The sequence below is a fragment of the Narcine bancroftii genome, chromosome 11 (genome assembly GCF_036971445.1).
Source record: "Narcine bancroftii isolate sNarBan1 chromosome 11, sNarBan1.hap1, whole genome shotgun sequence".
Taxonomy (NCBI): Eukaryota; Metazoa; Chordata; class Chondrichthyes; order Torpediniformes; family Narcinidae; genus Narcine; species Narcine bancroftii.
Window position 1 is genome coordinate 101,220,549 of NC_091479.1, and position 17,727 is coordinate 101,238,275.

The 17,727-nt window shown below is 43.7% G+C and overlaps 1 protein-coding gene and 1 long non-coding RNA gene across 3 annotated transcripts in view; one reads left to right on the forward strand and one right to left on the reverse strand.

Moving 5' to 3' along the window:
- Positions 1 to 627: 627 nt before the first annotated feature.
- LOC138746232 (uncharacterized) overlaps positions 628 to 17,727 on the forward strand; it is a 189,344-nt gene continuing 172,244 nt past the window's right edge. Inside the window, exons 1-2 of the long non-coding RNA XR_011346812.1 lie at positions 628 to 764; positions 2,114 to 2,218. This is a non-coding gene — a long non-coding RNA (uncharacterized lncRNA). The remainder of the gene's footprint in view (positions 765 to 2,113; positions 2,219 to 17,727) is intronic.
- The window catches only part of dcn (decorin), a 53,499-nt gene continuing 49,324 nt past the window's right edge, over positions 13,553 to 17,727 (reverse strand). For both annotated transcript variants that reach the window (XM_069904293.1, XM_069904294.1), the window contains exons 7-8: positions 16,559 to 16,697; positions 13,553 to 14,312 (exon numbers count right to left, since the gene is read on the reverse strand). In XM_069904293.1, the coding sequence (XP_069760394.1) occupies positions 14,118 to 14,312; positions 16,559 to 16,697 (334 nt within the window). In that variant the 3' untranslated portion in view covers positions 13,553 to 14,117. The remainder of the gene's footprint in view (positions 14,313 to 16,558; positions 16,698 to 17,727) is intronic.

Below are 17,727 nucleotides of genomic sequence, written 5' to 3' on the forward strand. Positions count from 1 at the left end.
AAAAGGAGTTTAGAAATGGGAGAAAATCAAGGAGAAGCTTCCTTAATAGATGGATAGGGTGGAGAGCCACCATCTTTTTCCCAGGGCAGGAGTAGTAAACAACAGAGGACATGTGTACAAAGTGAAGGGAGCAAAGTTTAGGGGAGACATCACACGGGAGTTGTGAGTGCCTGGAATGCCTTGCCAGGGAATGCCTTGGTGGAGGCTGAAATATTAAGGGCATTTGAGAGACTCTTAGACAGGCACATGGATGAAAGAAAAATAGAGGGTTATGGGTAGAAAAGGTTTTTTTTTAGGTAGGAATATATAGGACAGTGCAACATCAAGGGCCGAAGTGCCTGTACCGTGCTGTGGTGTTTTATTTTCTACGATCTTCCAAGTTCTGCGGCAGCAGGTGAAATTTGCATTGTATGTAACCTGAAATGAAGGGGATGCAGTGGCCTTGGAGCTTTGTACAGCTGGAGTACAGCACGGAGATAATGTGAAGGCCCTGAAGGATTTGAACATCAGTTTTACTCCCAGGCATTGTGTGCTGGTTGGCATAGCAACAATGGGTGATGAGGGTGCAACCTCATCCCATGCCAACTTTATTTGGTGTGGTGATAAGTATAGTCGATGATTGGGGTCGGATGGCCATTCGATGGTTTTTGCCACTTTAATGGCTATAAGATATATTTTGTAGAGATGGAGGGACTCTATCCCTCCCAGTTATGCGCAATGGACGACCCAAACCTTATCATGCTTAAACCTCGGGAAGATTAGATGTAATGTTTTGAAAACTAAATATGGCACACTTTTATGGAATATTTTAATATTTAACATGCAATACAGTGGTTTACTGTTTTTTATGTAATATACAAAGCATTTGTAGTCTCTTCCTGATTGTATTTATTTACATATAAGCCAATTCAACAACGTACCATTACTAATACCATTTAGGTGGTTTAAGGCATCCCAGTGGCTTTTTCTCTTGTTTTATTTTAGGGGGTATAGATTTAGGATTAGTTAGTTAGTCTCTTTGCAACATTCATTTTTATTCTAGGATACATTGTCATTTCTCAGTACCTGGTAGCATATTTTTCTTGTTCTTACATTTTCTGTTGTGCGAGTGTGTGTGTGTATATACAAAAATCAATTTAAAAAAAGAAAATTCCATCTGAGATTCACTAACTGGATTCTACAGGAAAAACCCACCCCCCAACCCTCACCAAATGAATTTTTGGGATTTTTATGATAAAACAAGGGTCAATGTATTGATTGAAAACATAGCCGAATATTGTACTAACGAAAGTCTTGCCCTCAATGTCACCAAACCCAAGGAGCTAATTTCAGACTTTAGGATGGGAAAACCAAAGGTATATGACCCAATGATCATGGGGGAATCAGAGGTGGAGAGGGCGAGCAGATTTAAATTCCTGGAAGTCACTATCTTGGAGAACCTTCCCTGGACACAGCACACTAATGTCATAGTAAAGAAAGCACGTCAGCGCCTCTACTTCCTCAGGAGTTTTGCGGAGGATTGGAAAGTCATCGGAAACTTTGGCAAACGTCAACAAAGCGTGCTGACCATTTGCATCACGGTTTTGTATGGGGGCACCAATACGTCTGAGAAGAAAGCCCTGCAAAAGGTAGCAGACACAGCCCAGGACATCACAGGCAATACTCTCCCCACCATTAAGAACATCTACAGGGAACACTGCCATTGGAGAGCAGCGGAAATCATCAGGGATCCACACTCTCTTCTCGCTGCTGCTTCAGGAAAGAGGTATCGGTGTCACAAGACTCACACCACCAGGTTCAGGAACAGCTGCTCCCCCTCCTCCATCAAACTCCTAATAAAAGGACTCAATCAGAGACTCATTTATGTCGCACATTAGTTACTACTGAATGTTTTTTTCTGTATTGCACAGTCAATTTGTTTAAATTTCTTTCTTTGTTTACATTTCTCTCTTTTGAATAGTATCTTGATTATGGTTTTTTTTAATTGCACTAATGGATAAGTAGAAATTCTGCCTGGTCTGCAGGGTTGTATGTGATGTCATGTATGAACTCTGACAATAAACCTGAACATTGAGATGCTGGCTAACATGCATTTGCTTGCTTTGTCTTTCAGCTTAAGACAGCTTCAATCCGATCCTTTGGCGTTACCCAGTCATTACCAAGCATTCGATGCACAAACACATTCTCCCAGAGTGCTGGATCTACTGTGATAAAGCTGGTATGGAATTTCCAAATGTTATAAGTACTGTACCATTGTTAACAGGATGTGTGCCCACAGCACAGAGAACCCCAATGAGATGCCAACACTGGACCGGTCAACTGCCTAATGGCTAATGAGGGATCACTCTTCCTGGAAGTCAATCACCTTTCAAAGTATAGTTTCCTCCAAATTCTGCTGCTTGTGATGGAGTAGTTGTTTACTATTCCTGCCCTGGGAAAAAGATGGTGGCTCTCCACCCTATCTATCTATTAAGGAATCCATTGTGACCGAGCAATGTTGGGCTCAGTGATGGAAGTGAAGGGATACATTGTTCACCAGAAACTTGTTGCCTTTGTTTCGGAAAATGACCACAAATTAGTGATGAATTAGTAGGAAAGGGTTGGGGTCTTGGATTAATGGAGAGATGAGCAAGTTAAAATGCAAGCCCTGTTCACAATTAGAGGATTGTAAATGCGGATATCTTATTAATTGGACCCTCCTGATGTACTTCACTGCAAATTGGAAACTATCCTACAACATGCTGAGCTTCTTTACAGATTTATATTTCGAGATAGTACAAAGTATAGCAGATTAAAAATTGCCATGTGCGAGAAGTGGGTAGGATTGTTCCTGCTGGTACCACAATGTAAAAAAAATTACTGTTCCTGTGTAAAAGGTTAGGGAGGAAGGTATCAAAGGTTATGGGGAGAAGGCAGGGGAATGGGGATGAGTGAGAGAATGAATCAGCTCATGATGGAATAGCAAAGTGGACTTGACAGGCTGAATGTCCTACTTTGGCTTCTATGTCTTATTGTCTTTTTTTTTACGTTGAGGACACAATATTGATGTTGGCATTCTAATTCTTCAAAAAATAATTCCTCAATCTATCTTTCTATAATGAATTGCAAAACACACTGCATAAGCTAAGACATAAAGCAGAGAAGGTTAAAGTGATGTTTAATAAAGGTGGGGTTTTGATCGAGTAAATTGGAATAAATTGATTTGAGGGCAGAAAAGTCAGTAATTGGAAGACATAGACCAAACCAAACTCTAATAAGCTGTTAATCTGTTTTATGATGTTAGTTATAAACTTAAGGATATAATTAAGGGAACATCCTTTCTTGCCTCTGTATAGTTTCCTGGGCTGTTTTGACTACAAAGTGCAGTTAGTTTCAGGTCTTGGTTGAAAGCTGTGATCTCTAACTATGATCTGGAGAATCAGGTATGAGAGTTTAAGAGGGACCTGGAATGACACCCTGTGAGGTTCATATTCTACGATCTAAGATGGGAGAACAGAGCATGAAGTGATGCCGTAAATCATAACTGCATGAAGGAATTAGACGGTTTGACCACCCATTCAAGTAGATATGGCCGCAAAGAGAGCTCTTGGCACATTGGCCTTCATAAATCAAAGTATTAAGTAGAAGAATGAGATGTTATGGTGAGATTGTATAAGATATTGGTGAGGCCAAATTTGGAGTATTGCCAGCAAATGTGGTTACCTAACTACAGGAAAGATATGAATAAGATTGTAAGAATGTTACTGGGACTTGAAGAATTTAGTTACAGGGAAAGGTAAAACAGGTTAGGAATTTATTCCATGGAATGTAGAGGAATGAGGGGAGGTTTAATAGACATATGTAAAATTATTATGGGTAGAGATAGAGGTAGATTTTTTTTCCACTGAGGTTAGGAGAGATAAAAAATAGAGGACAGGGGAAAAATTTAAAGGGAACATTCGGGAGAACTTTTTCATGCAGAGAGTGGTAGAAGTGTGGTATGAACTGCCAGCTGAAAAGGTGAATGTGGATCAATTTTAACATTAAAGAAAAGTTGGGACAGGTACATGAAAGGAGGGATATAGAATGGTGCAAGTTAGTGGGACTAGGAGAATAATAATTCAGCACAGACTAAAAAAGCCAAAGGGCCAATTTATGTGCTGTAATGTTCTATGATTCTATACTGGGACAAACCTTTAGCTCATTGTTAACATATGTACGTAAATCCTTGAAAGTAGTAAAGAATCTTGGGAGAGAGCTTGAAGTACAGGGAATTCTGGGATTCACAAATAAAAGCTAGCATACCAAGGGAGGGGAAGGTCACAACAGGAGTTCCTGCTAATTTTGGTCACAGTTTAGATAGGATATAAAGATCCTATGTTGTAGAAAAGATTTACTGGAATGGTCCCCGGGATAAGATTCAACTGGAAGAATTGGATTTGGCCTTGTAGATTGAGAAAGTTGAGAGGATATTTGGTTGAGTGGATAAGATCATAGCTGGTTGTAGATGAGGGAAGGGGGAGGATCAAGGGGCACGTAAAACACTTCTGCTTCAAGTGAATTTTTCAGTGAAGCTATTGAACTTGGAACAAGATCCCATTTCTTTGGACTGTTGAGATATTCAAAGGGTGATCCCAGTAGAGAAAAGTAAAATGAGTGGTGTCAGCAACTTTGGTTCTAACCCTGGCATTTTCAGCATATGCTAGTCAAAATGTTACTGAACAGTTGCAGGAAATCCATGTCAACAGCTCTCCAGACAGCTGAGCTCCCCAACTGAGGGCATCTGTTCCGATTTTGGTCAATGGACAAGAAATATAATTTCTGTTCATCTTTATGTCATTTTTAGACTGCATCACTGTTGAGTTGTGAATGGTTTATATATAAAACTTGAACTTTTATATTTTATATATATTAAAATGTAGGCAGGTGCTTGAATAAAAGCCACATTATCCTCTTCCATTGATGAAGGGTTCAAGTCTGAAATGTTGATTTTATCTCTGCTATATAAAGTCCGGTACACTGTATGACTTGCTGAGTTTTTCTACCATTGTGCTTTTACCTCAATCATTGCATCTGCAGACTTTCATGTTTTACATCCCCCCCCCACCCCCAAATATTCCCTTTAAACTTTTTGCATTTCACCCTTAAACCATGTCCTCTAGTTTTTATCTCTCCCAACCTCAGTGGAAGGAAAATCTGCTTGCATTTACTCTATTAATTCCCATCGGAATTTTGTATATTGCCATCAAATCTCCTCTCAGCCCAAACCTTTATCACTTTGCCCCCACTGATACTGCCCAAGCCCTTGACCCTCCACTAGTATGGCTTGTGCTCCAGATTCCAGTATCTGCAATCTCTTGAGTTTTCCGATCAGTAGTTTCCTCATTGGTGAAAAAGGTGAAGATTCGACCTTTTAATTTGCTGATTTTGTCACAAAAGAACTGTGTTTCATTTCTTGAATTTGAATTGAATTGTTTGTCGCGTGTATTGAGTTTACAGTGAAAGCATTGTTTTGTCTGCTTTCCAAGCAAGTCAGGGTGACATGGTTAGCACAATACTATTAACACGGCAACGATCCAGGTTAAAATCCCACGCTGTCTGTAAAGAGTTTGTACGTTCTTCCCTTGTCTGCATGGGATTCCTCTGGGTGCTCCGGTTTCCTCCCACCCTCAAAATATACTGGGTTTGGAGGTTAATTGGGGTATTTGAGTGGCATGGGCTCATGGGCTGGAAGGGCATGTTACCGTGCTATATGTCTAAATTAAATTAAATTAAAATTTAAAAAATAAATTAAACCCATACTTGAGTACAGCAGAAAACAGGATAACAAAAATGGAGAGGGTAGTTTTTCAGTAAAGTCAGAGTGCAGGTTTTATATTGCAAAGGTGAATAAGGGGTTTAGAACAAAATGGAGTTAAATAGGGTAAGGGCATCATTTACCAATGAAAGGTAAAACAAGGAAGTCTGTAGATAATGTGTAGACAATACTGGAGAAGGTAACCTTGATGAAGGGCTCTAGCCTGAAACATTGGTTATGTATCTTTATCCTTGCTATGTGAAGTACACTGTTTGACCTGCAGAATTTCTCCAGCGTTGTGTTTTTATCAATGAGAGGTTCATTTAAGCATCTGATATCAGCAAGAAAGAAACAGTCCTTGAATCAAATGAATATAGACAAGGTGCAGAGTTGGGCAGAAAAGTGGCAGATGGAGTTCAATCTGGATAAGTTGAGGTGATGCATTTTGGAAGTACAAACCAGAAGGTTGAGTACAGGGTTAATCATCAGTAACTTATGAGCATAGAGGAACAGAGGGATCTTGGGGTGCAAATCCATGCATCCTCAAGGTCGCCACACAGGTTGATAGGAATGTTAAGAAGGCCTCTAGGATGCCGGGATTCATTAATAGGCGGATTGAATTCAGGAGTAGAGAGGTCATGGTAATGACCACACTTAGAGTATTGTGTTCAGTTCTGGTCACCCCATTATAGGAAGGATGTGGAAGCTACGGAGAGGCTAGAGAGGAGATTTACCAGGATGTTCCCTGGATTGGAAAACAAGTCTTATGAGGCAAGGTTAGCAGAGCTGGGACTTTTCTCTTTGGAGCTTAGAAGGATGAGAGCAGATTTGATAGAGGTCTACAAGATTATGGGAGGCATAGATAGGGTGGGCAGCCAGCGCCTGTTTCCTAGGGCAGGATCAGCGAACACCAGAGGACATTTGTACAAAGTGAAGGGAGGGAAGTTTAGGGGAGACGTCGGGGATAAGTATTTTTTACACAGAGAGTTGAAGGTGCCTGGAATGCTTTGCCAGGAATGGTGGTGGAAGCTGAATCATTGGGGCCATTTAAGAGACTCTTAGACAGACATGATGAAAGAAAAATAGAGGGTTACGGGGTAGGGATGGTTTAGTACTTTATTTTTTTTTCTTTGGCTTGGCTTCGCGGACGAAGATTTATGGAGGGGGTAAAAAGTCCACGTCAGCTGCAGGCTCGTTTGTGGCTGACCAGTCCGATGCGGGACAGGCAGACACGATTGCAGCGGTTGCAAGGGAAAATTGGTTGGTTGGGGTTGGGTGTTGGGTTTTTCCTCCTTTGCCTTTTGTCAGTGAGGTGGGCTCTGCGGTCTTCTTCAAAGGAGGCTGCTGCCCGCCAAACTGTGAGGCGCCAAGATGCACGGTTTGAGGCGTTATCAGCCCATTGGCGGTGGTCAATGTGGCAGGCACCAAGAGATTTCTTTAGGCAGTCCTTGTACCTTTTCTTTGGTGCACCTCTGTCACGGTGGCCAGTGGAGAGCTCGCCATATAATACGATCTTGGGAAGGCGATGGTCCTCCATTCTGGAGACGTGACCCATCCAGCGCAGCTGGATCTTCAGCAGCGTGGACTCGATGCTGTCGACCTCTGCCATCTCGAGTACCTCGACGTTAGGGGTGTGAGCGCTCCAATGGATGTTGAGGATGGAGCGGAGACAACGCTGGTGGAAGCGTTCTAGGAGCCGTAGGTGGTGCCGGTAGAGGACCCATGATTCGGAGCCGAACAGGAGTGTGGGTATGACAACGGCTCTGTATACGCTTATCTTTGTGAGGTTTTTCAGTTGGTTGTTTTTCCAGACTCTTTTGTGTAGTCTTCCAAAGGCGCTATTTGCCTTGGCGAGTCTGTTGTCTATCTCATTGTCGATCCTTGCATCTGATGAAATGGTGCAGCCGAGATAGGTAAACTGGTTGACCGTTTTGAGTTTTGTGTGCCCGATGGAGATGTGGGGGGGCTGGTAGTCATGGTGGGGAGCTGGCTGATGGAGGACCTCAGTTTTCTTCAGGCTGACTTCCAGGCCAAACATTTTGGCAGTTTCCGCAAAGCAGGACGTCAAGCGCTGAAGAGCTGGCTCTGAATGGGCAACTAAAGCGGCATCATCTGCAAAGAGTAGTTCACGGACAAGTTTCTCTTGTGTCTTGGTGTGAGCTTGCAGGCGCCTCAGATTGAAGAGACTGCCATCCGTGCGGTACCGGATGTAAACAGCGTCTTCATTGTTGGGGTCTTTCATGGCTTGGTTCAGCATCATGCTGAAGAAGATTGAAAAGAGGGTTGGTGCGAGAACACAGCCTTGCTTCACGCCATTGTTAATGGAGAAGGGTTCAGTAGCTCATTGCTGTATCTGACCCGACCTTGCTAGTTTTCGGGAGATCCAAAATGAGTGGTGGACTAGCCTCGCCAAACGAACACAGCTCAGCGCGGACATTGGCGACTTCAGGGGTTTCTACGAGGCTCTAAAGGCTGTGTACGGCCCCTCACCCCAAGTCCAAAGCCCGCTGCGCAGCTCAGACGGCAAAGTCCTCCTCAGCGACAAGATCTCCATCCTCAACCGATGGTCAGAACACTTCCAATCTCTTTTCAGTACCAACCGCTCAGTCCAAGATTCCGCCCTGCTCCAGCTCCCTCAACAGCCCCTAAGGCTAGAGCTGGATGAGGTTCCCACCCTGGATGAGACATATAAGGCAATCGAACAACTGAAAAGTGGCAAAGCAGCAGGTATGGATGGAATCCCCCCAGAAGTCTGGAAGGCTGGCGGCAAAACTCTGCATGCCAAACTGCATGAGTTTTTCAAGCTTTATTGGGACCAAGGTAAACTGCCTCAGGATTTTCGTGATGCCACCATCATCACCCTGTACAAAAACAAAGGCGAGAAATCAGACTGCTCAAACTACAGGGGAATCACGTTGCTCTCCATTGCAGGCAAAATCTTCGCTAGGATTCTACTAAATAGAATAATACCTAGTGTCGCTGAGAATATTCTCCCAGAATCACAGTGCGGCTTTCGCGCAAACAGAGGAACCACTGACATGATCTTTGCCCTCAGACAGCTCCAAGAAAAGTGCAGAGAACAAAACAAAGGACTCTACATCACCTTTGTTGACCTCACCAAAGCCTTCGACACCGTGAGCAGGAAAGAGCTTTGGCAAATACTAGAGCGCATCGGATGTCCCCCAAAGTTCCTCAACATGATTATCCAACTGCACGAAAACCAGTACTTTATTTTAAGGAAGGGATATATGGGTCAGCACAACATCAAGAGCCGAAGGGCCTGTACTGTGCTGTATTGTTCTATGTTCTGCAGATACTCAGCACCTCTCATGGTATCCATATTTTTGAACAGTGAGGCCTGAGTTCCACCAGCATTTTTGTGTTTGAATCTATTTAGAAAACCTTCAGTAGAAAAATGAGCTTCCAGTGACTGCAACATCCAGTGGTGTGAGCTCTAATATTTCCCTTATCTCAACACACAAAACAGCATTATGAGAGAACTTAATTGGGCACAGTGTGTGTGGTCTGATAACTATTTATTAGTGAAGGTATTGAACCTGGAACAAGATCCCATTTCTTTGGACTATTAAGGTTATTCAGTAAAGAAAGTAAAATGAGTGGTGTCAGCAACTTGGATCTAACCCTGGCATTGTCAGCATAAGTCAGAATGTCACTGAACAGTTGTAGGAATTCATGTCAGATGCTCTCCAGTCAAGTCTTCAAAAGTGAGCTCCCCAACCGAGAACACCTGTTCCGATTTTGGTCAGTGGACAACAAATATAATTTGCGTCCATCTTCATTTCACTTTTCGACTGCATCGCTGTTGAGTTGTGAATGGTTTATAGACAGAACAGTGAAATATGAAAGCTGGCAAAGAGCTGGCTACAAACCATAGATGATGACTATGTCCCTCTCCTACATTGAGGATCAGAAGGAAGTTGCGCATTTTTAAAATCTTGAGCTGGGCATTCCAGTCGGGGCATTTTTTGTTCAGCAAATGTGGGAAGAGATACAGTGTGTCGGCCCAATTCACCAAAACAAGGATAATCACGTCTGTACGAGGATAGCAGGATTGAAATCCAGCACTGCACCTGAATAGGCTGAAAGACACTGCCTAAGAAAATGCTGAAGGCAGAAATTCTTGGCAGTTTTAGAGTACTTGAGGTGTTGAAGCTTGCAAGACTTCAGGCCAGGAACTGAATGGTGAGATTAGGTGTAGAGAGGTTTCCCCCAGTCATCCTGAACACAATGGGCTGTACATGTCTACATTGGGGTGGTAGCACCAGCCTGTTTCAGTTGTCAAAGGAGGAAAGAAATTTCTCACCACTAAAACACTGTCAGAACGAGCAGCATTGATTAAGTTTCTTAAAAAATCTCAAAGATGAAGTGAGCAAAGATCACATAGCTGTGAACCCTGCTCCATCTTGTTTCTGTACGGCTGATCCATCTTAGAATTCTCTCACACACTCCTTCAAGGTGTCCCTGTTGTCAACAACAAATCCATCTTTTTTACAAGTTTCAGCTGCCTCCATACACATAGAAGTTTAACTCCTAGCCTATCAGGAAGAATCATGTAACTGCCAATTTGTGACCTTGTCCTTATTTTGTCCAGGTTAGGTACTCTCACAAGAAAGGATGGAAGAGACAAGTATGGAACATGACTCAGCAATAAATTCCACCTCATAAATATGAGTGTGTGTGTGTGTGTGTGTGTGTGTGTGTGTGTGTGTGTGTGTGTGTGTGTGTGTGTGTGTGTGTGTGTGTGTGTGTGTACATGTACTGTAGATTTCTTTGATGCTTGAAGAGTCCTCATTATAGTGGCTTTTGATTTTCTTCTGCAATCTCTAACTGCTTGGGGCTAGCTCTTCAGCGCTTGACGACCTGTTTTGCGGAAACTGCCAAAATGTTTGGCCTGGAAGTCAGCCTGAAGAAAACTGAAGTCCTCCATCAGCCAGCTCCCCACCATGACTACCAGCCCCCCACATCTCCATCGGGCACACAAAACTCAAAACGGTCAACCAGTTTACCTATCTCGGCTGCACCATTTCATCCGATGCAAGGATCGACAACGAGATAGGCAACAGACTCGCCAAGGCAAATAGCGCCTTTGGAAGACTACACAAGAGTCTAAAAAAACAACCAACTGAAAAACCTCACAAAGATTAGCGTATACAGAGCCGTTATCATACCCACACTCCTGTTCGGCTCCAAATCATGGGTCCTCTACCGGCATCACCTACGGCTCCTAGAACGCTTCCACCAGCGTTGTCTCCACTCCATCCTCAACATTCATTGGAGCGACTTCATCCCTAACATCGAAGTACTCGAGATGGCAGACGCCGACAGCATCGAATCCATGTTGCTGAAGATCCAACTGCGCTGGGTAGGTCACTTCTCCAGAATGGAGGACCATCGCCTTCCCAAGATCGTGTTATATGGCGAGCTCTCCACTGGCCACCGTGACAGAGGTGCACCAAAGAAGAAGTACAAGGACTGCCTAAAGAAATTTCTTGGTGCCTGCCACATTGACCACCGCCAGTAGGCTGATATCGCCTCAAACCGTGCATCTTAGCGCCTCACAGTTCGACGAGCAGCAACCTCCTTTGAAGAAGACCGCAGAGTCCACCTCACTGACAAAAGACAAAGGAGGAAAAACCCAACATCCAACCCCAACCCACCAATTTTCCCCTGCAACCGCTGCAACCGTGTCTGCCTGTCCCGCATCGGACTTGTCAGCCACAAACGAGCCTGCAGCTGACGTGGACATTTACCCCTCCATAAATCTTCGTCTGCGAAGCCAAGCCAAAGAAGAAGACCTAGAGTTTTCTCTGCCTCAGATCAATTAGCTTAGAAACAGAATTTGGAAGATCGGGTTGAAATGCCTTTTTCTACAGCCCCATCAATACCTTTTCCTCTCTCGTCACCCTTTTGTTACCAGGGATTGATGGAGAGGGAAGGTAAAGTGACCAGGTATTGGCAGGAAGCTTGCTACTGCCCTTTTTTAACGGGAATGGTTCCCAATCAAAGACTTTCACCAAAGAAGTGACTTTGGATTGTAACCCACCCCGCCCTCCCCAAGGAGAAACCAGAATAAAAATTTTAACCATTCCACCTCTCTCCACCCACAGGTGGGTCAGAGTCATGGATAAAAATCATAAAATCACAAATCAAAAACCTAATCCACCCCCCCCCCCCAACATGTATGAAATGTATTTACTATAGCTGTGAGTTTGAGGTCATCTCCACAACTTTCCCCAGAGAAGTGATGTTCAAAGGAGGCACAGTCATTCAGATATCGGGAACCTGTTGTATTTAACAGCAACAGGCAAAGAAATCAGTAATCCCACCAGCTGAGGTGAGATCCCACAGGTAACCAGCACAATTTGCCTCGATCCCCATCTTAGTCTGCTTTATAGCCACCAAGCCCTTCCCCAGCCTGTATTCCCCAATCTTTTTCTTGTTTCCCAATCATCTTTCCCCACTCTCTCTCCTTCCACTGCAATCTCTTCAATTCCACCCTCTCAACAGACTTAATTCTCCTAAAGTCTCTCCCCCTTTTTTCCCTAGCACCACCTTATTATGCTCCAAAATCACCTCTCTCTCTCATCTCCCCATGATCTTCCTCATTGCTGCACCATGTGGATTGAAATGAAAACATTTGCTGAGGTCTTGTGGTTAAACGAGTCTTTAATGCAGCAAGTTCCTCTGGTACTCTTGATACCCGGCTCGTTCATCCTAAAGGTCACAAATGTGCTGGAGAAACTCAGCAGATCTCGCAGGATCCATAGGAAGTACAAGTTAACCCATGTTTTGGGCTTGGGCCCTTTGTCAGGAATAAGAAACAAAGCAGGCAGGTGTCTGAATAAAAAGGTGGGGGGAAGAGGAGGAGCACAAGCTAACAGGTAATGGGTGGGAGTGTAGAAGAGAAAAAAGCTGAGATGACGGGGAGAGGGTAGCTCTCTGATATGAGGAGGAAGGGAAGGGATTGGGGAGCTGGAGGAAAGGAGACAAAGGGATAGGGAAAGAGTAAGACTCAGGGGAGGGAGTTAATGGAGACATCGATGTTAATGTTGTCCTGTTCCTCCAGTTCGTGGATGGCCTTGGTTCGGTGGTATGAGGCCATGAACAGATATGTTGGTGCGGCAAAAATCTCCTGCTGCTTTCATCCCAAATTATGCATACCAAAACTTCAGTGGGTGAACTGGTGTACCTTGCACCCTTGGCTGAGATTTATTTACCCAAATAACTTTTTAAACCCCACTGTTACAAAATATTTGGGAAGATGCATTTTGTAGGCTCACTCTTCTACTGTTTGGTTACAGTGATTTCAATAATGTTGCTGGCAAAGAAGTTTTACCAAGAGGTAAAGCAAGACCCTATTCCATTTCGTCTGGGCAAAAGGTCACTAGACCTGTTCAGGCAATGTGAAAGAAGAATGTACTGAAGGATCCATCGCATGCAGGCACCACCATCCTGCCATCGAGGAGAAACTGCAGAGTGTGAACGTGCACCCACAGGCTTAAAGGCTTCCTCGCAGCCATCAGGGCCCCAAATGAAGCCAGTATTGGTGCTACCATACCACTTTTGCCTGGTCTGGCTAATGGATCTTTCTTTTCATTGCAGCCCCATACTCTGTAAATTCTGCACTTTACATGGCTGTATGGCTGTGAGGGCAAACGTGCCTGCTCGCAGAAGAGCCCCTCTCCTGTGCTTGGTATTTTATGATAAAGAAAAAAAAGTTTAGAATCAATCTAAGATAAAATGAATCAAACTGCCCAGAGTTTACAATATATTTAGTCTTAGTATCACTTTGGACATACAAGCACCAACATGCTGTTTATGATACATAGAGCTTACAAATAAAAAGTCGGAATCCCTGCTCGCCTCCCCATCCCTGCCCACACAGGGAGAAGGATCGTGAAAGGATTCTGTAACAAATTGGTTGCAGTTGCCACTTCAAAGAGTGATGGAGTCTGACAAGAAATGGTTCATTGCCCTGGGAACCCCACAAAGGAACCTTGAGGTACAGAGTGTGGCCGCCAGACCATCATGCCAATGGACAATAAATTACTAGCTGGTGGGGCCTGTAATTGGTTTGCGAGCATAGAGTACATTGTCAAGCATGAGGCCAAGGCTCGAGGATAAGCAAGTTTCTATACCTATTAGGAATAATGGAGATATTTTAGTAGCATCTGTCTCCTGGAATTAAGCCATGGTTGAACCTACTGATAGTTCTTGGGATTTTTGTCCAAAGTAGCTATGCAAGAGATTTTCAGCGCCTCCTGCGACAGATGATGGGTTGGGGAGGAGCAGTTAGGGGGATGGGGTGCAGTGGGAGGCTTTACTTGAAGTTGCCAAGTTGGATAGCTGCTCGATTCATGGCACAGCGGAATGTGATTGGCTGGATCTCCCAGTAAGGGACAGGGTTGTTAAAGAGGCTTATCCCTGAATATAGGTTCTTCTTGGCATAGTAATCCTGGCCGCAGAAGTCGTTGATGTTCACATTCATAATGAGGTTGTTGTGCAGGTAAACTACCTGTGGGTAAGAGTGGAAGGAGAAAGGTAATCAGTTGAAAAGCAAGAACAACCAGTGCATCAATAAAGGGAGTTCGCTACCTCTGGGTATCCCAGATATATTCCTCCACCCAATCAGGTACCTTTGAAATACACACATTGATTTCTTTTTTAATTAGGAAGTGCAACAATCAATTTGCATCGTGTACCTTTCCACATAAATCAATTAGGGTCATGTTGATGAGGGAGAAATATTGTCCAGGACACCAGCTGTTCTTTAAATGATGCTAAGTTCCCATCCCAATTTAGAAATTGGGGGGTTCATTTAAAGACTCATAGCCTCTCTGTCTCAGTTTATAGACAACTTAATATATTACTCAAAAGGCAGCACCTCTGACTGTGCCCTCTGTCGAGGTACTGATTTGGGTGCTCAAGTCATTGAACAGGGACTTGTCTGAAAACTCTTCCAATTTAGTCAGCGCTAACATGTTTCATGGAAAAATATCAACTGGGTAAAAACCTTTCAAGATTTACATGATGTCCCAGCATGGCAAAGAGTTAAGAACTTCAAATTTCTGGGTGTCAACATCTCTGAAGATCTTTCCTGGGGCCTTCACGTTAATTCAATCATGACTAAGGCTTGCCAGTGTCTATATTTCATTAGGAGTTTAAGGAGATTTGATAAAATACCAAAGATTCTTGCAAATTTCTACTGAGGAGAGCATTCTGACTGGTTGCATCACTGTCTGGTACGGAGGAGCCAATGCACAGGACTGGAAAAGGCTACAGAGAGTTGTAAACTTGGCCAGTGCCATCATGGGCACCAGTCTTCAATCTGTTGAGGACATGTACACGAGGCGGTGTCCCAGGAAAGCAGCCTCTATCATCAAGGACCCTCACCACCCAGGCCATGCCCTCTTCGCACTGCAACCATCAGGGAGGAGGTCCAGGAGCCAGAAGACAACTGGTACCAAAATAGCAGCTTCTCCTCCGCCATCAGATTCCTGAATAGACAATGAACCACAGACACGACCTCACTTTCTCTTCTTTTGTACAAATTTATTTATTAAAAATGTAATATCTCGCAAGTTTTGCACCTGTGCTCTACTCCCACAAAACAACACAGTTCATGACATATGTTCATAACAATAAATTCTGATTCTAATTTTGAGAATCTGAATTCATTCAAGAGAAAGCTCGGTAAATCTAATGTAAGTAAAGTCTAGGTTGAAAGTGCAATGAAATAAAACACCCAACCAGTTCACAAATATCCATCTGGTCAGGAAAACTTTGGTCTGGATCTGGCATGGCTAATTCTGACCTGCCAACTGCATGTTCAAGCAACTTGGTCTGTTAGAGGATTAGTTAGGACTAGGCGATAAAAGGGGCAGCACAGTTAGTATACCGATTAGCGCAACGCGATTACAGAGCCAGCGATCCGGGTTCAAATCCGGCACTGCCTGTAAGGAGTTTGTTCGTTCTGCCCATGTCTGCGTGAGTTTTTCCGGCTGCTCTGGTTTCCTCCCACCCTCCAAATCAAGGGGGGCTGGTAGGTTAATTGGGGCAGCACAGGTTTCAGTGGTCAGAATCGGCTTCTAAAAGTATTTAAACGTACATTTTAAAGACCAGTGATTTTTTTATCAGTGTCTACCCTCACCGTCTTCCCCTTTACTTCAAGAAGGTGATCAGAGGAAGAATGTTTTCCTTTGAAATGCACTGCATGACGGGCTGGTGGAGTGAAGCAAAGAACTTCACAACATATAAGAAGCATCTAGACAAGCATTTAAACAGCCAAGGCATGGAAGGCTATGGACTAAGTGATGGTAAATGGTGTTCGTATAAATGGGGTTAGTATCACTGGGTATTTAATAGACAGGATTAAAACTGCATATCTGTGCTGCATCAAATTTAAAAAATAATCAGAGCATAAAAGAGCTAAGTAGCAAGCTGCATTGCACATGCTAATTAACGTAAAGGGTGGTGTAGTTAGCATAGCGGTTAAGCTCAGATCTGTTACAATGCCAGTGAACAGGGTTCAAATCCAGCACTGTCTGTAAAGAGTTTGTATGTTCTGCCCATAGCCTGCACGGGGTTCTTCTGAGTGCTCCATTTTCCTCACATGTTCCAAAGTATGGGGTTTGTTAGTTAATTGGTCACATGGGTATATTTGGGTGGAGCAATCCCAAGGGCCGGAGGAACATGTTACCATGCTGTATGTTGAAAAAATTTTTTTTATCTCTCAGACCTAGAGGTGCTTTGTCTATTTACCTGTATGTATCGATGATCAGCCAGGCCAGCAGGCACCTTGAGGAGGGAGTTGTTATCCATGTGAAGTTCTCTCAGGTATGGTGCATTATCCAGGGAGCCATTGTCCACGGTGACAATCTCATTGAAACTCAGACCCAGTCTGCAACGGTGGGAGTAAATTAGATCAATGTTGAGTGAAACAGGTTGTTAACTAAGAGGCAATTCCCATTCAGTGTCTGCTCTCACGGGAACTTAGGAGAACAGACACTGGTGATAAGAGTGTTACAATTTCTCGGCCACCCATCCCATTCCTTTGCTGTCCATGGTCTTATGCACCGTCAGACTGAGAGTACTTACAAACCTCATCTTCCATCTGAGCACCCTTCATCCGGTTGGCTTTAACATCAACCTCCAGTTTCTGTTAAAACCTCCCACCATCTTCAACCATTCTTCTTTCCTCTAGTTCTCTCTCTTTCCCCACTCTTTCTCTCCTTTTCACTGAGCCAAAATCAATTCTCACTTTTCCTAATAACTTTTATCTGTGGGCCTGTACTGCTCCCCCTCTCAGCCTTTAATTGAGACACCTATCTGCTTTTTCCTTATACCTTGAAGAAGGGCTCAGGCCCAAAACGTTGGTAATATATGTTGACCTCCTATGGACGCTGCAAGACCAGCATGTCTGTGTGTTCGTCCAGCATGTCTGTGTGTTTTTGCATGATTTCTCGGTGCATGCTGGATACATTTCCCCTTTAGGAAGGTGAACAAGCAGGTGGACACACTGTATGGAGATTGTGGGGCTTCTGGTCTTGAATGTCCCTCAAATAGGACAACATTAATTCCTCAACAGTTTTTTTGGAAATAGGCATTCCTTTCCCTGCCGTGGCTCGCCATCAAAATCAAGTCCCAGCTCAAGGTAACTGATCACACTTCATTGAATGAATAACCCTAACCCCCTCCAAAGCCAGTACTTTCTTCCTCCAGTTCGGAGACCAGAACTGCACACAGTACTCCAGATACAGTCTCATCAGTACCTCATAACCTCCCTGCTCCTAAATTCAATCCCTCTCGCAATGAAGGCCAACATTCCATTTGCCTTCTTGATAGCTTGTTGCACTACAGATTCATGCACAAACACTCCCATGTTCTTCTGCATCGCAGCATGTTGTAATCTGAGAATATTAGGATTCCAA